General features: G+C 38.0%; 1 protein-coding gene across 6 annotated transcripts in view; it reads right to left on the bottom strand.

The window, feature by feature from the left end:
- Positions 1-22,387, bottom strand: part of ROCK2 (Rho associated coiled-coil containing protein kinase 2) — a 142,320-nt gene that overhangs the window by 73,323 nt on the left and 46,610 nt on the right. For all 6 annotated transcript variants that reach the window (XM_072858598.1, XM_072858599.1, XM_072858597.1 and 3 more), the window contains exons 3-5: positions 14,267-14,367; positions 7,312-7,449; positions 4,452-4,712 (exon numbers count right to left, since the gene is read on the bottom strand). In XM_072858598.1, the coding sequence (XP_072714699.1) occupies positions 4,452-4,712; positions 7,312-7,449; positions 14,267-14,367 (500 nt within the window). The remainder of the gene's footprint in view (positions 1-4,451; positions 4,713-7,311; positions 7,450-14,266; positions 14,368-22,387) is intronic.

Here is a 22,387-nt window from a genome sequence, read left to right as displayed (position 1 = left end):
TTGAAAACCTCCAGCGATGGGGATTCTACCATGTCCCTGGGGAGGCTGGTCCATTATCACCTGAATAGAATATTCCCAGATTTCTATTCCTCTCATTTATGCACTTGTTCTTTCAAAGAACTTGGGCGTTGCTCTGTATGTATTTTTAAGTATTGGATACTCTTAATACCACAGTCAGACTAGCTTCTATGATCTCTGGCATTAAAGCCAAATAAACAGGGAAGTCCTGTCTGTGCAGTACATGGCACCTTGACAGTCCCCTACATTCTGCACAATGACTTCTGCCTTCTGTACTTCAGCACTTGAACAGATCTAAAGGGTATTGCTTCCTCTGGACAAAGTGTTACTCCTGTGTTTCAAATATTAAGCCTCTGCTTTATGCCTTAGTAGCACACTTACTATAGCAGTTCTCATACAAAGCTTCCTTTTGGGACTCTCAGGTCATTGTTTCATCTGAGACTTTTCTCATCACCTCAAAAGATCAAGGTGGATCTTGGAACTCCACCTCAAGGGAGGCTCCTGCAGCTATGTGAGAGATGTGCAGTGCAGAAATTTAAAAAAGGATGTCCATGAGACATAGCATGTTCCCACAGCTTATGACAACTTGGCAGTGAGGCTGTAGTGTTTCCTAGCATCATTCAGAATTATTATATTGCTGAAGACAAAGCAGTTCAGTTTTCATCCTCAGGAGGATCTCCATCAAACCCGAATGACTCGCTGTCTTGGACCAAGGCTAAGAATCATAGAATAGTTTGGGTTGGAAGGGGCCTTTAAAGGTCATCTAGTCCAACCCCCCTGCAATGAGCAGGGACATCTTTAACTAGATCAGGTTGCTCAGAGCCCCGTCCAACCTGACCTTGAATGGTTCCAGGCATGGGGCATCTACCACCTCTCTGGGCAACCTGTGCCAGTGTTTCACCACGCTCATCATAAAAAATTTCTTCCGCATATCTAGTCTAAACCTACCCTCTTTTAGTTTAAAACCATTACCCCTTGTCCTATCACAACAGGCCCTCCTAAAAACTCTGTCCCCATCTTTCTTATGAGCCCCCTTTAAGTACTGAAAGGCCACAATAAGGTGTCCCCAGAGCCTTCTCTTCTCCAGGCTGAACAACCCCAACTCTTTCAGCTTTTCCTCACAGTAGAGGTGTTCCAGCCCTCTGATCATTTTTGTGGCCCTCCTCTGGACCTGCTCCAACAGCTCCATGTTTTTCCTGTGCTGAGGACTCCAGAGCTGGACGCAGGACTCCAGGTGAGGTCTCACCAGAGCAGAGTAGAGGGGCAGAATCACCTCCCTTGACCTGCTGGCCACGCTGCTTTTGATGCAGCCCAGGATACGGTTGGTCTTCTGGGCTGAGAGCGCACATTGCTGGTTCATGTCCAGCTTTTCATCCACCAGTACCCCCAAGTCCTTCTCCACAGGGCTGCTCTCAATCCCTTCATCTCCCATCCTGTATTGATACCACCAGGGGTTGCCCCGACCCAGGTGCAGGACCTTGCACTTGGCCTTGTTAAACCTCATGAGGTTCACATGGGCCCACTTCTCCAGCTTGTCCAGGTCCCTCTGGATGGCATCCTGTCCCTCAGTTATTGTCAACTGCACTACTCAGCTTGGTGTCATCTGCAAACTTGCTGAGGGTGCACTTGATCCCACTGTCTATGTCATTGATGAAGATATTAAACAGTACTCATCCCAATATGGACCCCTGAGGGACACCACTTGTCACTGATCTCCATCTGGACATTGAGCTGTTGACCACTACCCTCTGGATGCGACCATCCAACCTACTCCTCATCCACCGAATCAGGCTTTCACTCCCTTACAAAGTTCTTTTCAGTAAACAAGAGCTGGAGAGCGCTTGTGCGGAAATACTGGGATAGCTTAGATCAGGTGTTAACACTGCACCCAGGCTTGTGCAGCATGCTGCAGGCAATGAACTGAAGCAAGAAGCACCCAGCAGAGTCTTGGACAAGCTTCAGTGAGAAATAAGTTGAGTTCTAAAAAGAGGAACACATTCCTTCTTGCAGCTAAACTGCCTGAGCTGAGGCGATAATCCCAAATGGTAAACATCCATTCTTTCAGTCACATCTCTTTTCAAGAGCTATCCTCTAAATCTGTGCTCTTCTAAAAGCTCAGTTAGCACAAGGCAGCATTATGTACTGAGCCTGGCAGCACTAGCAGTTCCTGGCTCTACGATACCTACCAAAGCCAACCATGCTACTGACTGTTTTCTTACAGAAAACCTGAAGATTAGTCTGGTGAAACCTGCCCTGGGCTACCTTATCATACCTAAATACCAAAAGGCAACTACAATTCCTACTAAACCTTTGGGGCTAACTCTATTCTTTATTAAAGTATAGAAATACTCACTTTGTTGCAGATTTTTGAAAAATTAAAAAAATCTAAAAACCCCACAAACCCCAAACCCATCATAATTGAGTTACATAAACAGGCCAGTTCCTCTTATGTTGGAAAAGATCACTAAAACACTTAGCAATTCTTTTCACATACTGGAAAGGAGGAATTCTGCTGCAAGTGTCTGGACTGGCCTGGAAGCCTTAAGAGGACACTGAATTCAATTCCACAGCAAAGGTCAAAAAAGTCTGTCACCAAACTGCAGCAGAATTTTCCTGGGCTCTCAACAGCATAAGGAAGATGCAAATGTGCACAATTGCTAACAGAACTCCAAATCAGAAAAAATAAATAAGTATTGGGTAAGCATATATTTTCTAGAAATCATCCTGCCAAAATCAATATTATATTTACACAGCTGGGATGTGTTCTGTTTTGTAAGAAGTAGCATGAGATTTGGAGACAATCCAGAACCTCTCAATGTCTAAAGCTTCCTGTATAAAAAATTTTTGCCATTCCACTGAGTCTGAGAAACATGAAGAACTTAAAATGTAATCTGTTAAAAAATTAACTTCTTTAGTAGATCACTGGTTCATTGATGATGCCCAGTCCAAACTGGAGCTCACTATAACTCTTTACAAGAAATGTGCATATACTTCTCATTTATAATATATTCAACCACATTTTAGTATTCCATTGTTCTAAGAACAACAACAAAACAAAACAAAAAAAAAAAGGCTTAGGTTCACCATTTCTGGAAACCCTAAAATAGCATAAGGGATCGCCCTTTTTTTGTAGATTTGTATTATCAACTTTTTGATGCTTTTTTTATTCTCTTCTGATGAACACCAGGTTCCTTAAAACCTACAGTTTATTGGCTCAAAATCAAGATTAATTTTTTTAAGGACTGAATTAAGAGATCAAGTACTGCTTTTGATTTTTTCAATTAAAGTAAATGCTGTCCCCTAAAATATAGGCAAGTAAATCATCAAAGTGGAGGTAAACAATCTATGTGCCTTTAGAATAACAACTACAATATCAGCAAAACTAAATAGACTACTGAACCTCAATAAACCGCTGTAGTTGTTTAATGAAGTTAATATATTGTCACAGGAAAGGAAAAAAACCCTAACCAGAGACAGTACTTCCAGATACAGCTGAAGAGATATTAATTTAAAGATGCAAATGCAAATTAAGTAGGTTGCAGAGATTATACCAAGCACTGCTTAAACAATACAGAAGGAAATCTAATACATTAAAGCAAATAAGCTTAAAAGGATCATCCTTGCCAACATTAATACAGAAACCTTTCAAAGGCCAGGCAAATCATAATACACATTCATACACAATTTTTTTAGAATCTGTTATAATTTTTCACAGAATGAATATATTGTGTAAATTACAGCATAACATTGTTTGTCAGAGAATATTTTAAAAGTGCAAACTACAAAAGGTAGCTTTAAGTCTCCTTTAAGAATATAAAGTATTACATCCTGTTAAAAATAAAATATTCTTACACAATCTCATTAGAAAACTGTATTTGGCTGTAGATGGTAAAATCTGGGCAATTAAAATGTATGACATACTGACAGATAGCTAACACAAATTTTAATCAATATATCACATACCACTGCTGCCTTACTGTGACCTCATTTTAATGACCACTAGAGGATGCTATGAGAACAATTAGACACAGTAAAAAAACAAAAGGGACTGTATCTTGCCTATAAAATAATTTCATTTACAGAAAAATGTCAGTTTATGAACTGTTCCAAGGTTACTAATGTTGAAACTAGGAGTTGTCTCATAAGCTTTTCAGACATTTGGCAAAAAAAAGAACCTCAGAAATTCATAAACACACATGCTTTCAAAAATAACAAAAAGTAAGTTTACATCCTTCTTCCGTGTGCCAGAACAGTTTATTATAGACAAGGTTACACTATTTGAAGTACCCTTGTATTTAAAACTAGGAGACAAGGAACAGCTTTCCAACCAAGTGGACCATTTGATGAATACTCCTTTGGGTATTATAATTCATAAGAAAATAACCTTAGAATTACAGTTTTATATATGATAAATTATTCAGTTGCATACTTACTTCATCCATTTTCATGCAAGTGCCAAAATCTGCCAGCTTCAGATGCCCATATTTATCTAAAAGCATATTGTCAGGCTTCACATCTCTGTGTATCAATCCCATGGAGTGAATTGCATCCAGAGCAAGAACAACTTCGGCTGTATAGAACTTGGCCCATTTCTCAGGCACGTCGTAATTGCTCATAAGGTTGACAAGATCTCCACCTGGCATGTATTCCATTACCATGTACAAGTATTTGTCATCTTGAAAGGCACAAAATAGCTGCAACATTAAAAAAAAGGAAAAGAAAAAAAGCTCAATTACTTTTCAGAGACAGCTAGGAAAAAGAATAAAGCACTTTATCTTGAAGTTTCATTAAACCTGAGCATATGTTTTCAAGATTGATGTAAAGTAACTTTATTTTTTATATTCAGATAATCTACATTTTCTATTAATCACAACAGTACCTTGAAATTTACTGAACTTCAAAACCCCCTCACTTTTATTTTTAACAAAGCAAAAAAGACTTCCTAATTATTTTAGTATTATGAGCTTCTATATATCCATGTCTCTTGGCATTAAAAAGTATCACTGAATCAAAATGCAAAATATCAAATCTGAGAAAGGGAGCATCATGGATTGATTTGAAAATAGCTCAACAGTGAACAGCATCTTAGACTGTTTCTAAATTTCATATATTATAAATCTCCTTATCTCTGTACATATTTACAAAATCACTTGTCACTACTGATTTTGTCCTAAATCAACACATATATTGAATTAAGAAAGAAAGAAAAAATGTTCCTGAAGACAACTGTAACACAATACAAAGAAATTATCCTTAACAATAAAATAATGGTCTGGTATAGATTGCAGCTAGTATGTTTCCTACTGGCATGATAGTGAAAGTAAATTTAGTCTCTTTAAAATGTATTTCAGACCTAGACTGCTGAAGTTTTAGAGATTTCACCCAGTGATCACCAGGTCTGAAAATGGCCCAAACCAGCAAAAAGCATTACTATCAAATGTTCAATGACTGGTATGAAAAGCCTCTGAAAGTCTCTCACCTGATTTCTCAGGGAATACTGCTCCTTTACATTAAAAACTAACACACTCACATCTTTAAGTTACCCACACAAAATTCAAAGGCAATTGAAAAAGATGATGAGTGGAAAGGAGGAAATAAAAAACAGGGAGTTTGTGGAGGATGAGGAACCATGAAAGGCAGGAATGTTATTAAGGAGATTTGACCTTTAGATTAAAATTTATTGTATATTAGTGACAAAAGACCTATGTTATAAATACACGTTTTAATACATATATATTGCACTGTATTTCTTTTCACAAATGGATAGCATATACAATATAGAATATGATAATGCATTTGGTCATTAAAATCTAAATTAAAATCCAAAATAGTCTATGTATTCTCATATGTAAAGATATTAATATAACACAATAATAAGTAACAACACTATACCTTTATACAGCGCTTTCGTTATTGCCCTCAAGGGATTTAATTTAAAAAAAAAAAATAATCAAAATTATCTAGGGCTCTGGTTTCACTTGTTTTCCACATAAAAAAGAAGGCACAGAGAAGCAGTGTGATCTGTCCCAGTTTCTAGCTCAGAACAGGACCTACATTTTCTGAAAACCAGCTCGATGTCCTGTCCCGCTGGACCACATTACCTAAATATATCACACTAATTCGCTTCATCATAGAAGGCACAATTGCAAGTACACTTTAATTCATTTGCTGTTTACAAATACACACACACTTATACCATGCTTGCTACACTTTCCTTTGAAAATTGACTGTCATACATTTCTCATTACTTTCAACTGCCTGTGAAAAATAAAAATAATTCCAGACAACTACTGTCATTAGAACAAAAACAAACAACTAAATAAAAATTCATCTATTTCTGCTGAATACAGGCAAGAACACAGAATATGCTCAGAAGAGCAAAACTTCTAAATAAAAAAATCTTGTAAAACATTTCTTGCATACATGAGGCAAAGTGTTATGAAGAATATATATGGAAAGCTTAAGGCCAGTCTTATTAAATATACACAAGCATGGCAATATATGTGAAGGCATTTAAATGTATTAATTATTTAACAAAATGAAGTACTAACAATTTCTCTAAGCAGATGCTTTCACTATGCATTTTATTAATTGGTGCAATTTACCAGTTACAACAAATTGCAATATTCAGTACTAATTCTTCCCAAAGGCATAATTCATATTACAAACACGATGATACATGTCATGAGACAGCTGCAAGCAACAGTGTTCAAGATCAGCTGGAAGAAGTCAACTCTCCATTACTTGGATATTCCTTCTGAGCTGCGATGCAGTAACTGGCCACTAAACAGAAGATGGTTTCAAGCAAACCACTGCTACAACCTCCTGTCTTGCAGGAGACCAGGAGTGTACACTCACACATCTATCAAATCACAGCTGAAAAGACAGTAACTACTTACAGCACTCTTAATACTAATTGCCTGTGATCAAGTCACTGTATCATGAGGAAAGACTGGAAATAATGTTGACATTTGTTTCTACATTTCTATACAGAATTGTTCTTAGTTGGAAAGGTAAGCTCCCTATTATTCCAAAAAATTATGTGGATATTTCAAAAATGTGTTTAATTCTGTTTTATGATGCATTTGTAGTGACTAAAATGTAAATTAATCTACTTTCTGACACAGCCAAATACACAAAACTCAGTGAAATTGATGTAAATACTTATCTTTAAAAAGTAAAATCTGAACCTAAGCCATGATTTGACTTTAGATGTAAATTCAAAACCAGCTCAAGACTGGGAAAGATTTATGGCTTTATTATTATTATTTTACTCTTACATATCTTCCTTACCTGAACCACCCACGGACTGTTGGCGAAGGCCATAATATCTCTTTCTTCCCAGAAAAAGGCTGAATCTGATCTCTTGATCATTTCAAATTTACTAAGTAGCTTCATTGCATAAACCTTCTGTGTCATTTTATGGCGAACCTGTTGGTTGACAAAGAAGAGAAACAACTTTTTTAAAATGCCTTGTGAAAAAAATGAATACCAGCATAGTATATTTCTCCTACATGCAAACTGATTGGTGGGATGCGATGCCTCCAGGTCTTCATGTACCCAATTTTTGACACAGTAAGGATTTGACAACTTCCAAACCTGGGAAGAAAAACCTAACAGCTGCTCCAAAAAAACATAGCAGGGGTGGAACAACAAGGATGCCAAATGAAGGAAGATATGCCAGAGCCTGGCCAACTGTTGCAGCTGCCGCTGCAACCCCAGAAGAGGAGCTGCAGGGCCACAAGAAGGATGTGCCTCAAGGCTGCGGAAGCTCCTAGGAGGTAGTTGTTTTATTGAAGATGCACTGATACAAGCATATGTTCTTTCTCACTATGGCTATGAGCATAAAAATGAGAGCTGACTCCAGTATTCTGCTTACTCAAATTGAAACTGCTAAGGAAAAAAACAACCAATCAACCAACCAAACAAAACCAACCCAAAACTTAGAATGAGAAAAGTACCATCTTTCTCTAAAGAACTGGACTACTGCTCTTAACATTTTCTGAGTGAACATGCCTACTTCAAATCACCCAGAACACTAAAAAAAAAAAAGGTGAAATAATTTTGTTTACAGAAGAAAAAGGAAATGCTTATCTATTCCCCCTTCAAAAGTTCCACCGTGTAAGGAGCAATAAAATGCAATTCTGTTTATATTTTCTTATTCTGAACACCTATCCATTGCATTCATTCATGTTAGAAATTCTGCAAGCAGTCCACTTCAGCCTCTTCCAATTTTTTTTTTTCACAAAAAAGATTGCTCCTATTTCTTTTCTTAAGAAAAATAAATTATTATTATTAAATTCACTTTAAATTGTGTAAAATTAATAACATAAATCTTGTTGGAAAACTGAAATTAAAACTTTTATGACAAAATCTGAAAATATTTTTGGAAAGTTCATCTGAATACGGACACGAAACAAAATCCTTAAAGCACAGACTGTAAAGTCATTACTCTGTTAACGAAACAATGATAGATTTATGCTACTTTATGAAACAACGACTAAAGGACCAGTTTTTTAACATTCTTGAGTGTTCCTTGCAGAAATCAAGGTGAGAAGTAGTCAGCTGTAAGATGTCCAAGTCAGCAGAAAAAAAAAAATTAACTGCATTTTAAGTTTCTGCACGTTTTCTTCACATGAAAATAAAAAGATCAGTGGACTAATTTGTGAAATCAGAACCAAATGGTTACAACTTTCTGGTGCATTTAAAAACCTCACATTTAGTAAAATAAACCATATCCCCCAACCTCTTACTTTTACACCATGTCTCAGTTTAATTATGCTACTTGAAAGAATGTTTAATAGGCTCTTTTCCTTAACAGCTGTAAATGTTTCAGGTTCATTATGTCTGCAGTGCAAAGCTTCAGAGAAGCACCTATTTGGTCTACAAATCTGGGAGCATCAGTCTCCTGCTCCTGAGGAGCTGTAAACTTTAATGTTGCTGAAGCCAACAGGAATGATCCGTAGAAACAGAAGCAGCGCTGGGGAGGGGGAATCTTGGAAAGAGTGAGAACACAAACAGAAACAGCATTATTTATGAATTTACTATTCTTGAAATTGGGGCCTTTTGCTCTCAAGATATAGGTACAAAAGTGTTAGGATTAGCATCTTGCATAGTCTAACACTAACCAACAACCTGCTGTATAGCTAGATCAAAACCCCTTCAACCAAACACCAGAACAGAAACACGTTATCTACATGCATTAACAACTCTGTAAGCATGTACATTTTAAGACATTAACAATTAACCAGCTAGTGAAGGTGTCCTAAAGAGGAGTTCTGAAAACTATCTCCTTCCCATTTACTAATCCCACATGGGATTATTTACAAAGACTTGGTGGTACACCACAAATTATACGCAATGAAGTAGAGCTTTTGTAATCCTGCTCAAAACCAGAAGAAACACAAAGACCAGCAACCTCAAAAAGGTATTGTTTAATTGAAGACAATTGAAGACAACCTCAAAAAGGTATTGTTTAATTGAAGCATTTTCTGTGAAAGTTCACGTAAAGCTCTGCAATGTTTCAGTAGTTTACAGTTCCTAAAATTGTTGTATACTCTTGCCTGGGTGTAGTTAGTATAGCTGCCTTCATTTAAGAGAATAATTGTCTCCCACTACTTGGCAAAAAAAATTCTCAAAAAGTCAGCATAGCCTGAAGCAAGCTCATGCATAGGAGAAGCAAACAGGGGTAGGGGGACCAGAAATCACAGTTTGTGCACCTCTCTAAGGCAGTGCCAATAGGTTATTAGTTGGCTAAATTACTTCTTGAGAAAATTTCAAGATAGGTTCATTCTCTGTACAAAAATCAAGGCACCAAAGCAACAACTAGCATACTGGCATACCCAAAGGCAGAGGGTGTCTTGGCATGCCTTACAGGTGAACAGACCTACCGGTGCTATTACTTCTCATATCACCACCATGGCCCCTGGAGACAGCCTATTTAGCTGCTAGCCACTGTACTCTTTACCCAGAGCTATATTTGTACATACATATATTGGCTCATATAGCAGATTATTCATGTATTAAACTGTCATGATGTTTCAATTTCTTCCAACTGTTTAAATGAACTGCCAAATTTAAACTGCAGCTCACCAGAGTAACTCTCAAAATAGGTAGGAAAATCCCTTCATGCCATCAGCACTGAGTAACATGGCCTCATTTAACTTATGAAAATGCATGAAGAAATAAGAATTTCCCTCTACTCTGCTTCATCAATCTAAAACTTTCAAGAAACAAGTACGCACAAAATGCATCCACAATTTCTACAGCATTCATGTCAGAAGACAATCTGTAGGCAAAGAAAACAACGTATCCATTTGAAGTTACCAGACTGAGTACGTAGTATTGATAACGGTACCATCTCTTTTATGATAAAGAAAACGAAGATCCTAGAGTGGAGTTCTGAAATGAACTCTAAGGTTTGAAATAATCACAAATATCCTAAAATACTTAATAGAGCCATAAGAAATTACTACAGATAGGATACTAAAGTTCATGTCCTGACAAATTTTCAGGTAATAGACCATGACTGGTTTATTTGTATTACTACAGAAGTGTACATTAGGAGTGGCTGGGGAACTAAACCTAATAAACAAAGCACTTAATGGAAAAAACTACACCAGCACCTGTTTACATAGGCCATGACAACCACTGGTTTGCAACACTAAGAAATCACATAGTAAAGAACGTCACCCAGACCATCCTTTACTACCCAATAGAAGAAAGAGTTAGCCTTGCTTTAGTTTTCTATTCTAGTACATGATCAAGTCAGTCTGCTGTGTCACTGCAACGTTACAGTACTTTGTGATTAGACCTGGGAGAAGGAACTGAGGATATGTTTCAATTTCAAATCAAGAGGATTTTTCCTCAAGTGAAAACAAACAAGAGGTACTCAGGATGTGCTTTCATAAATTACTGTTTCTGCATAAACCACAAATAACACATTAAGCACCATAATTCAATTTTTCTGTCTGCCCTAGATACCAGTCACTTTTATTTACGGCACTACGTAAGAGAAGAAGCTATTTGGCAGCTGGCAATTATTTTCTTAGCTTTCCCCATCACTACAGACCCAGCAAAGCCAGAGGCCAGAGCTCAAGAGTAGAGTTTAATACTTCTGGAGTTATAGGAAATTGTTTTTCCACCAAAGTCAGATGCTCAGACCAGAGTCATCTGCTCTCTTTACTGGACTGAATTTTTTTTTTTTTTTTTTTTTTGGGGGGTGGGGGGGTGAGTCTTTTTTACAAAATGTAGCTGGAACATACAATAGTAGAGAATGTGTTTTCCTTTCTTGCTAGAATCTGGAAAGCTGATCTCTCCACACCACTTCTTTCACAAGAAAATGCTATACCGGAGCAGAAAGCTTGGGGACTTTCTGAAAGCTTGTAAAATTAAATGAAGAAGGTCATAGCTGACTATTTTATGCTATATATTAACATACTCATTTTTTGGCTTGTTATATTTAAATATTACAAATATCTAACAAATATTGTGCTAAAAATTTGTGCTACAAATATTTATGCACAATGGCACACACTGATAACATGACATTCATGAATTTAACTCATGTACTTAATCATGTTTTATTTATGGTTCTTTCTGCATTTAGCCCTCACTGAAGCAAATTTCTATTTTGATCACAGAATGTGTTGCAAAATATTTTGATTACTACAAATCCATCATCTGCAACTGTGGTGTTAACATTTTGAATGGAGCAGAAATAGATATAGCTTAGCTCAATAGTTTAAACTTGTATCATACCTTGTGAGGCAAAAAATCTAGGTATGTATGCCCTCATCACCAGCTAATATTAGTTCAGATCTACTCTTGTATTTATTAACCCACTGCTTTTTAGCTGTAAAACTACATAACATTATGATTTCTACTTATATTTTATATTCCAGAAGAAGAGCATTCTTTTAAATTGGCATGAAGTACAGAAGAGCTCTATATGAACACACAGAAGTTCCCATCCAGTACCAAGCATTCTTAGCTTTTTTTTATTTTGGGGCTTGAAGGGCTTATTTAAAAAATTAAAAAAACCCTTGACAACAACAAAAAACAAAACAACATTGTTATATGACCAAGTTACTATGCATTTTACCATTACATTATGATGACAAGGCAAATGAGAAGTAAAGTTTGTCTTCAGCCCCCTCAAACTACTTAACTGCAGTACGTACACTGTGAAAAATCATCTCTACTTTAGAATTTAAATTGTGCACAACAGTGAATTAGGAAAAAAAGTTTCCATTCTAAGCCAGAACAAATTAAGACCTTATATTTAAAATGAAATGGTAAAAAGAAAATGAAAATTATTTAGAAAAACCCTTAAGTTCTTCGAAATATACATATGAAAACATGTATTTTGATTTTTGAAGCACATGAAAAATACAATTCTCTTGGATGCCTCTAGCAAATATATCAATGTGACATCCAAAAAACACACATGACTTCTGTTATTGGGATCTTCTCTTTTTCATCTTCCTCTCCCAACAAATGGATGAGGAACTCTGCTCCTTACAACTTGATTCTTCGCCGACTTCCCACACAAGTGCATGAAAAAGGAGCATCTCTACTAGCTACTATAAGTGGATATATATAATGATAAAAATGTCTAACAGAAGACTTCAAAACAAACCATTTGACGTGACTGTCAGTGAAAAGACAGAGTAGACTGCTTTCTTACAACGCTCCCTGCAGCAGCCCCTTCTCAGATAAGTAAGGTTCTGCTAAAGGTTTTGGTTTTGTTTTTAATCTCTTGCCAGCAAGGATATAAAAGCGTATGCAAGACATATTAATTCTTTAAAGTCTTGTTCAAAAATGGGGAGCTTTGGAAATACTCCTCTCCACACTTCATAAATTCTTCTGGGTAAAAAAAAAATGCAAATTACTCGCAAAGAAATAGGGAAGAGGGAGCTACTTTCTCATGTTGCCACACTTGGATGAAGTTGCCTTAAAAAATGAAATAAATGAATAAAAATTGCTGATTAAATGTTGTTAACAGGCACATGAATTACATCTAAATTTGCAAATTACCCATGAGTCACGCAAATAGTGTTAGGCTAGTCACAGGGTTTTTTTCCCCAGTTCCAACCAATTTCACCAATACTAATATGGAAAATACAAATAATTTTATAAATGCATAATAAATGTATTGCCATTATACACTGCGTACCTCCTATAAGCACTTCAGAGCTAAGATCGTGCCACATTCCTCAACAAAACTCCATAACATCTTTGTATTTTCCAAAATTGCTGTATGTTACAAGACAATATGATTTTCCCAGCTTCCTAGTGCAAAATTAGCACAGAACAGTAAAACGTCAATTCCATGTCACAAGGCACAAGCAAAAGGTAATTTTTGTTACCTTGTGGTAACAAGGTAACAAGCCTAAGTTGCTGCAAATTAGTTGCTCCCCTTTCCATTGACTTGCTTGGTATCTCTCTTCCTCTAAAAATGCTCACACAGAAAATTATCATGGATCAGCTGGTACGCAGTTATCTGTTAGCTCATGATAACTTCTCCCTGGTGTTTGCATTCTCAGATTCTATTTGGTGCTTACATCCATAGCACATTTCAAAACTGACACATCAATCTTATACATATGCTCACATTTTTGTGCTATTTATCACACAGTATGACTTGGAAGTCCAGGAAAAATCAAAATTAAATGAAAAGCAGACTATGCATGATATACTAAGTTAATTTTTGAATTTTGATTGCCTTTTTTTTTTTAAATAGAGTTTCCCTGCAATATAAATTTAAAAAGTAATCCCATTCTTACATTAGATATTATATAGGATACAATGTTGAGTGGACAATATTAAGAAAAGAGTCTTAAAAAAATCTTACCTGAGTCATATCAGTTAAATAAAATGCAAGCATGACAATTATAAGAGCAAACAAAAAATTTTTTGTTGCACTATTAGCCTGCTCTTTCATAGAAAGGTTTCAGATATTATTATAGAGTGATGCTTGCGGCCAAAAAAAATTTAGAATTGCCATGAACTGCCTTTTCCACTTTGATCAAAGGACAGCAAACTGTTTCCCAAATCCTTCCCTTCCAATCCATCATGTTTAAACTCAGATGTACTGTTTAGTGTGCACAGAAATGACCTCACGATACAATTAAAATAACACTCATTTTTTATAAGAATGCATTGTTAGATATAAAGCATGCATGACTGGGGAAGGTTTCAGCTAGAGCCGTAAATCTGTCTCATCATTAAATCATTACATTCTTACCAGCTGCACTTCTCCAAAAGCCCCTCTTCCGATCACCTTAACAACATCATAGTCTTCAGCTTTCATTTGTAAAGCTCGGATTTTTTCCACAATCTTCTCATCTAAAACAAATCAAATAGAAGTTGTGATAATGCATATATTAACACAATACAAGAATTTTCTCCAACATTTTTCATTTAGAGTCAAAATAAGCTATTTTTATTTTAATGTTTAGAGCCTTCTTGGTAATTCTTGAAATCTGCAGTTAGTATTAATAGCCTCTTTCATTATTGTTTGGAAACCCTTAACCATCTACCTTTAGGTGTAACAACTGAAACGTCTTTTGGATTTTGCTGACTCTCATTTCACACCTCTAATAATCATTCACAAGCTTACAGGAAGACACTGGTAATGAAAAGAACCAGAGATGCCTATCTTGAATTTTCAGGCAATTATTCGTTGCCACCCGCTGTGCTGCCAGGATCCACTGACACTCCATTGATAACGCAGGAGTGTGAAGTACCTGATACACGCAAAAGTACTGCAGGTGCAACTTGCTGCTACACACTTGGAGGGTTCAACAGCAGTCAAACGGTGAGGAATATAACTCAATAACCTTCGTGTACAACTTCAGATCATGTAGGGATATAACTTCAGATCCACTCATTCATTCCATGTGAAATATTAATTCAAGTTAACTTAATATTAATTCATGTTTATGTAACTGCTGGCCATCTCAAACTGCTTTTTAGTGTTCACTGCATGTATAGTGCTACACTTTTAAAAATTAGGTCTACAGTGCTCTGTTCAAGTATCCTCTGGTGCAATAGTCTGCAGATAAGTCCATCTTTCAGTATTTTTCTTGTTGGCAGTTGTGGGAATCTGTAAGGGAAATGAGTGAAATTCTGATCTCTGACAAATTCTAACATGCAAGGTCCTATACTCTTTAATTTTGTAAATGTAGCATGCTAGTGAACGCATTCCTGGCTAAATGCATTTAAAAAATCTATTCTTATTACAAGGACAAAAGATAATGGGAGCAATGAATGGAATCCATAATACTGGAGGTAATCTTTCTTAAGCATGACGAGCTTTGACACTGCCCCCACATACACTTAGAGGAAGAACAAAACAAATCAAAAAAGGTTGACTGGGGCAAGACCTCTACCAGGGAAGAGCACGAAATTGTATGAAGAACTGTGGATGCTTATATTCAGAGAAGAGTAGAGGTGTATATTGCGAGATCCCTGTTTAGGGTCAAAGACCGTGGAATTTGATCCCAAGAAAGGCATTAAAGGGATCTCAGATCTGAGTACAGGAAAAAAATGGATCAGAGGTACAGTTAATTCAGTACAACATTAAAGATGACATTGTCAGCGGGGAGTTAATGATAACAAACAACTAGTAAATAGTTTAACCATTCCTACATATTCACAAAGAGCAACCTGGCAGGCTACAAGCAATCCAGGAGATACCTGACCATCAAGAACATTTCTTTTGACCCAAGTAAGCAGCAAGCCCAATCAGGGAGGCACTCTGATCTATTGCTCACAAACAAGAAAGAACCGGCCAGGAATGACAAAGTCTGTGGCAGCCTTGGCTGAAGCAACCATGAGATGGTGGAACTTAAGACCCTGAAAGAACTGAGGAAGGAAAATAGCAGACCTTGGACTTCAGAAGAACAGACTGCAGCTTGTTCAGGGAACTCATAGGCAGGATCCCGTGGGAAGCTGCTGTAGAGGGTAGAAGAGTGGGTTGATCTTCAAAGATGACATGTTCATAGCACAAGAACAGTCTGTTCTAGTTAGCTAGAAATTGAGCAGGCATGGCAGAGAGCCAGTTTGGCTGAATGGGCAACCTCTGCCTCAACTCAAGCACAAAAAGTGAAGGTTTGGAACATGGAAGCAGGGATGGGCTACCCAGCAGGAATCTCCCAAGCATGCAAGGATGGAATTGGGAAAGCTAAGCTCAGCTGGAGTTGAAACTAGCCAAGGTTATGAAGGGAAACAAGAGCCTTTATAAATACACTGGCAATAAAAGAAAGAATGAGGCAAATGTGGACCCGCTGCTCTCAGTAGGGTAGGGGATCTAGGGCCAAAGAACATGGAGAAGATCAAGGTACTCAATGCCTTTTTTGCCCCAGACTTCACCGGCAAGCTCTGCTCACAGGCCTCCCAGCTCCCCAAAGCTAATAGCAGGGTGTGGGGCAGTGAAGTATCACAGTAGAGGAAGTCAGAGTTAAGGACCAATAAAGCAAACTGGACATACACCAGGCCATGAGTCAACACAGGATGCATCTGAGCATGCTGAAGGAGCCAGTCAACACCATTACCAGGCTGTTCTCTATTATCTTTGAAAGGTCATAGCAACTTGGGGAGCTCCTGATGCCTAGTAAAGGAGAAATGTCATGTCCGTGTTCTAGAAGGGCAACAAGGAGGATCCAGAAAGCTACAGGCTGGAACAGCAGCCTAACCTCACTGTCCATGATGATCATGGAGCAAATCCTTCTGGAATCCACTTCCAAGCACTTGATGGACAAGAAAGGATGGGAACAGCCAGAATGGATCTGAAAAGGACAAACTGTTTCATTAATCTGATTGCCTTCCATAAGGAGATGTCTGTCTTGGTGGACAAGGGGAGAGCACTACACATTACCTCCCCTTGATTGTAGCACGACTTTCAACACAGCATCTCAAAGTATCTTTGTAGCCAAACCAGGCCGACATGGATTGCGCAGAGAAATTACAAAGTGGGTGGAAATGTGCTGGAGCCATGGTCAGTCGTTCAGAGTTGACACACTGGAGGGCAGGGCTGCTCCTAAGAGGGACCCAGACAGGACGGGTAAACGAGCTGACAGGAACCTCACAAAGTTCAAAGGCAAGCAGAGTCCTGTACCTGGGATGGAATGACACTACACAACAGTACAGGATGGTGCTCACCAGCTAGAAGGCACCTTGAGAGACAGGACCTGAGAGCCCTGGTGGACAACATGAGGAACAAAGAGTAACGAGCAGCAAGCCTGTGCACCGACTGCATACAAGGCTGCATTGGTAAATGCATAGCCAGCCGGTTGAGGGAAGTGATTTTTCCCCTCTGTTTGTCACTTGTGAGACCACATCTGGAATACTATTTCTAGTTTGAGGCTCCTCAGTGCAAGAAAAATATCAAAACATTTCGTAGCTTAATGGAAGGCCATCAAGATGCTTAGAGGGTGGGACCACATGATGCTTATAGAGAGGCTGAGAGAACTGGAATTGTTCAACTTAAATATTGACCTCAACAGAAGTTGAAAGGAGGTTTTACTTCTAAGAGATGCAAAGTGAAAGGACAAGAGGCAACAGGCAAGTTGGAACATCAGAAATCCTACTTTGTAGGAAAAGAATCCCTGGAACTGGGGAATGGAGCAGACCATCCGGCAGAGCTGCAAAACCTTCGTCTTTGGAAATTTTCAAAATTCAGCTGCACAAGGACCTGAACAACCTGATCTAACATCAAAACTGGTTTGGCTTTGAGCAAAGAGTTGGACCAGTTGACCTCCACAGGTCCTTCCTAATCTGTGGAACACAAAAGTGCAACTAAAAATTTCTTCTTCTGAGGAAAAGATTAGGTGTGAAGGGGAAGGGAAGAGATTTAAAGGAAAAAAAAAAAAGTTAAGAATAATCAGGGAAAAGAGTTTGCTAGTAAAGCTGTAAGGACAGAGGCAATTAAAACCTCAAAAGTAGACAAATCTGCTGCATTCAGTGTACCAATAAAACTGTGAAGTAATCCAGAGCGTGAACAAGAAAAAGAGTTGAGAGAATGCTGAGGGAGTTTTCTACTGTGAATCATGGAAGCTTAGACAGGAAGCATGGGACAGCAACAGTGCTTCACCTACACCAAGTTTATTATTTCGTTCATGACACTAATTAGTTTTGCAGTTTGAGAAGGGAAGACTGTGTTTGGAAGCTTACTTAATTGCAAATCAGAAGCTTTAGCACAAGACGAGGACAAATGCAAATTCACAGCAAGAAGCAGTAGAGAAGGAATATCAGCAAAGTCAGAGAGAATGTGTGATTACATGTTTGAACACAATGGTACATCTCACAAGGGAGAGGAATCACACAAATTTATTTTCAAATGTTTCTGAGATGTTTCAAATGTTTTCAGATGTGTGAGATGAGATGGGAAGGATTTAAACATGTTGAAAGAGTAGGGTGTAGTTTTACGTAGCTCCATTATTGGTCAGAAACTCACAGGAATACTTCTGAGTTCAAAATATGATACAGAAATTATAAACAATACAGCTCCAGTGAAACTGTTTAAGCATTGAACACTGCAGTTAAGCAATGAAAAACCCAACAATATATGAAGTAAGCAAATGAGATGCCAACTGAGGAGTTACCAGTTTTATCATCCCTGTGAAATGCTGAGGGTGGAGAAATCCTACTTGCTTTAGTAAAAGATTTAATAAACCTAGTTAAAAATAATAATCATCATCTAGGGATGCAGGTGTTGTGGAGGAATCGGTTATACAGATGGATTGTCTCTTTTATCATGAAATTTAACAGATATGAAACAGATAATCAAAGCATGGAACTAAACTGAGGCAAAAAAACGGACTGCAAGAAGGCAAGCTCAGAGAAACCCTGAAGCAATGCCATAATTGCAACATGCTGGATCATATGATTTAGTTCATATATCACATAACATGATCTAATTCAAGGTGCAAGAGACCTTTCCAACACTATCCCTTTACTAGAGGACTGAATTTTCAGAAGGTTTCACACAGATGAGTTTGTACATTTGTGGCACCTGTATGCAGATACCACAGATTGTATCTTACAGCTTCATGAATTTGCAACAGCACGAAGCCCAGCAAAAGAAAAATGTCAGGTTTAAAGGAAGACATTAGATGGACTGCCCAGCCCCAGAATATAATGGAATCTTATAAAAATATTGTGACATTTGAGTAGAAGTCCTAAAATGTGAGAATGTCATCACCTATGACTCAGGTTTCTTCTGTAACATGGGAAGGACCAGGAATGCTGGATAGCAAGTGTTTAAAGACAGCTTTTGATTTACTACTTGAAAATGGCACTATAACCTTTAAACAAATGAAGCTTCACTTTCTGAAAGGGCAGAGTGTTTGGATCAGTCACTGACAGCTGGCAGCAAGAATGTGGCTGAAGGTTACAAGTGCTTGTGAAAATGGAACAAATACCTGACTAGAAGAGTAAAGGGGGGTGGGGAGGAGGAGAAAACCAAGCTTTCCTGCTCTTTAATGGAAAAAAAAAAAGTTCATATCTAGGTTATTTTCTTAAAAGTTAAAAAGAATGCGTATCAGGGAGTTCTGGGGTGTGTATATATGAGGAATAAAAATGCAAGGGAGTGCAATTTTATCCCCACAGACCAGACACAGTCAGTCAATGAGTGCTGCTATGGAGTACATGAAGTCAAAAGTTGCTGCCCTAGGCAAAAGTCTGGCCAGAAGTTAAACTGAAGTGCTGCAATCCCACACCCGCCCAAAAAACAAACAAAAAGCACAACAGTAAGACTCAAGTAATTAGGGGTGCATACATAATATCTGGTCAAAGGTGTGTGAGGAACAAGAAGCTGCTGGAGACCTTGCATAAGCAGCAGAAACTAGAAGGCATAGCTTCAGACAAGCTAGCATTTCCCCCTCCAGAGAAAAGAAAGAGGAACACAAGAAGTATTTTGTCTTGCATAGACAAAAGGAGCGGAAGACAGGGAAACAGAAAGCAGCAGCCCTCTGACTTGCAGAGGACACATCCCTGACTTAAATTAAGTAAGTTTGATGGCAGAACTCAATTGCTTTGTATCTACCAAGTAACCAAATGGAAAAGTGGTTAATAACAGTGACATACAACTTGTTTATACATCTAAGACGTTCTGTCTTAAACACTGTGGTTCTAATTCATGCTCTGCTTGGGAAAAGTTGCTTATTTGATACCTCTCCCATCGCTACTCTTACCAGAACAATATCATTAAGAACGGAACGGGAGCCCAATGTGCCGAGGTGACTGCAAAAACTTGGCAAGGAGTGGCCTTAAAGAAGCCAAGAGAAAACCAGAGGGGCAATTAGCTCCTTAACTTGATGTAAGTTCTACAGTGCACTAAATTTCTAGGATTCTTCTTGGCATCTGACATTTCATCTGTGTCACTGACAGGAAGTATGGAGCACAGAGAATTACAGTCATGATAGGCATTAACACTATACCAGATAACGTATTTTTGTTGCTAACTGCATGGCTGGCATATGATTCAGCAACTTCAAGTGACATAACAAAATGTAAGGGAAGGAACCAGAACGGTTACTTTTGCAAGAAGTTAAGCTTAACAAATAAACCTTCTAAGTAAGCAGTGTCTGCTTGGAGAGGAAAATGGCAAAAGCAACTTTCCAGGAAGTTTATTCAGGGGGTCAGCAAAGCTGCTGCACAAGTGACACACCTGTACTAAAAGTTCCTTCTACTATAAATATGCCCATTGCCATTACACTCTAGAAGTTTGCCAAACTCCAAAACATCAGCAAATCATTTTAACAATAGAGGTTTCTAATTTTTGAGTGATGCTGGATAACGCATAGGAAGTCACTGATCCATTTAGGGAGTCAAGGCTTCTGGATTGTACCAGGCCTGCTGATGGCACCACTCCCTGTGCTGCTGTTTGGACTTCCTCAAAATCCATTCGTCATGCCCTTTTATTCCTGATGATAAGATTATAAATTATTAAAGATTTTTAACTGTTGCTTAAAACTGTTGCTTAATTATTTAACTTTCTGCTCCCAGAAGTTAAAGCAGCTAACAGGCTATGTAGTACCTTCATGGGAGACCACCAAAGAAAGCACAAGCCACTAAGACACGATTCAACACTTGGCAAATGTCAGATGGCAGAAAAAGTGACTTGGAAGAATTTACTCAACCTGTTGTCATAGCCTAGATGACAGAAGAGGAAAAGAAAAAACCAAGAAAGAGTTGTTACACCAAGCCTATGCCGGAAAGCTCAAGCTTCTTTACTAAAATAAGCAAACTAGTTTTTGCTCTCAGAGGACTATGAGATTCCTCTCATTGTTTTGGGAATTAAATATTACGTTATGCTTTCCTGTCCCATGAATACTCCAAAAAAGCAGCAATTTAACCAGAATCCTAACAGTTGATTAAAGCAATATAGAAGACTAAAAAGGAATGGTTGTACTTTTATATGAGATACTTATGTGCCTCTTATAATAAATACATGCTCTACTTTGGTTCAATGCCTTAGAGAAAGTGGTAACAAATCAGAATAGCAAGGGAAAGCAGGCAATGAAAAAGTTTCTTGCATATTAAACACGTGAAGAGGCTGCTTCTGCAAAGTGGTCACAGAAACAGGATGTATCAAACTCCTGTACTATGGGCAATTAATAAATTGTAGCTTTGTGAAATGAGTTAAAACATTTGAATTTCAGCTTGAAACTATGAGTTGAGCTGAATATCAATTAATGTCTCAGCTGAGATGCAAACTATTTCATTTTTAAATTAAGCTATTAAAAAACATCAACCTGATTAGTAATGACTTGCAGTAGGTCTGAAATAGGGTGTGTTCAAACCCCTGGGAATATGGTAGAAAAAAATTTCCTTCTCAAAGTGTTATTGTGGAAGAATTAAGTGATTAAATTGACTGAAAGTGTGATGATTATTGCAGTGTTCTCCACAATTTTTGAAGATTTGTGTAATATGGATTAAAACAATCATCAGCAATGACTCCGCCTCAGCTCCTTCACTTTGCACTATAGAGTGCTAACTCACAAGATGGCCCTGCCACCTCTGCGCAGTTGCCTCAGGAAGCCCTGAGGAGGGATGCAGGCTCCAGGCCCCTGGCACAGACTGCTCGTCAGAGTCTGTCAGAATCTTTTGACAATAATTCTCATCTAGGCATTTGCTACAGCTCTTCAGATGCCGAGAAAAATCACAAGAGGCAAGAACTCGCTGTTCCCTAACTTAAGAGAGCAAATACTTACTGTTCCATAATTTCTTAATACTATTCCCAACTCTTCTTCCAAGTCCATGGTAGCAAGAGGCTTCAGCAAGCACATGTACGCTCTTCCTTTCCACTGATACTTGCTACCCTCAGAACAGTTTCCAAAAAGACATGAGATATGGGTTCAGC

This window comes from Ciconia boyciana, chromosome 3 (assembly GCF_034638445.1).
Source record: "Ciconia boyciana chromosome 3, ASM3463844v1, whole genome shotgun sequence".
Classification (NCBI taxonomy): domain Eukaryota; kingdom Metazoa; phylum Chordata; class Aves; order Ciconiiformes; family Ciconiidae; genus Ciconia; species Ciconia boyciana.
The sequence above is the reverse complement of the archived record's forward strand: the minus strand, read 5'-3'. Positions and strand labels throughout refer to the sequence as shown.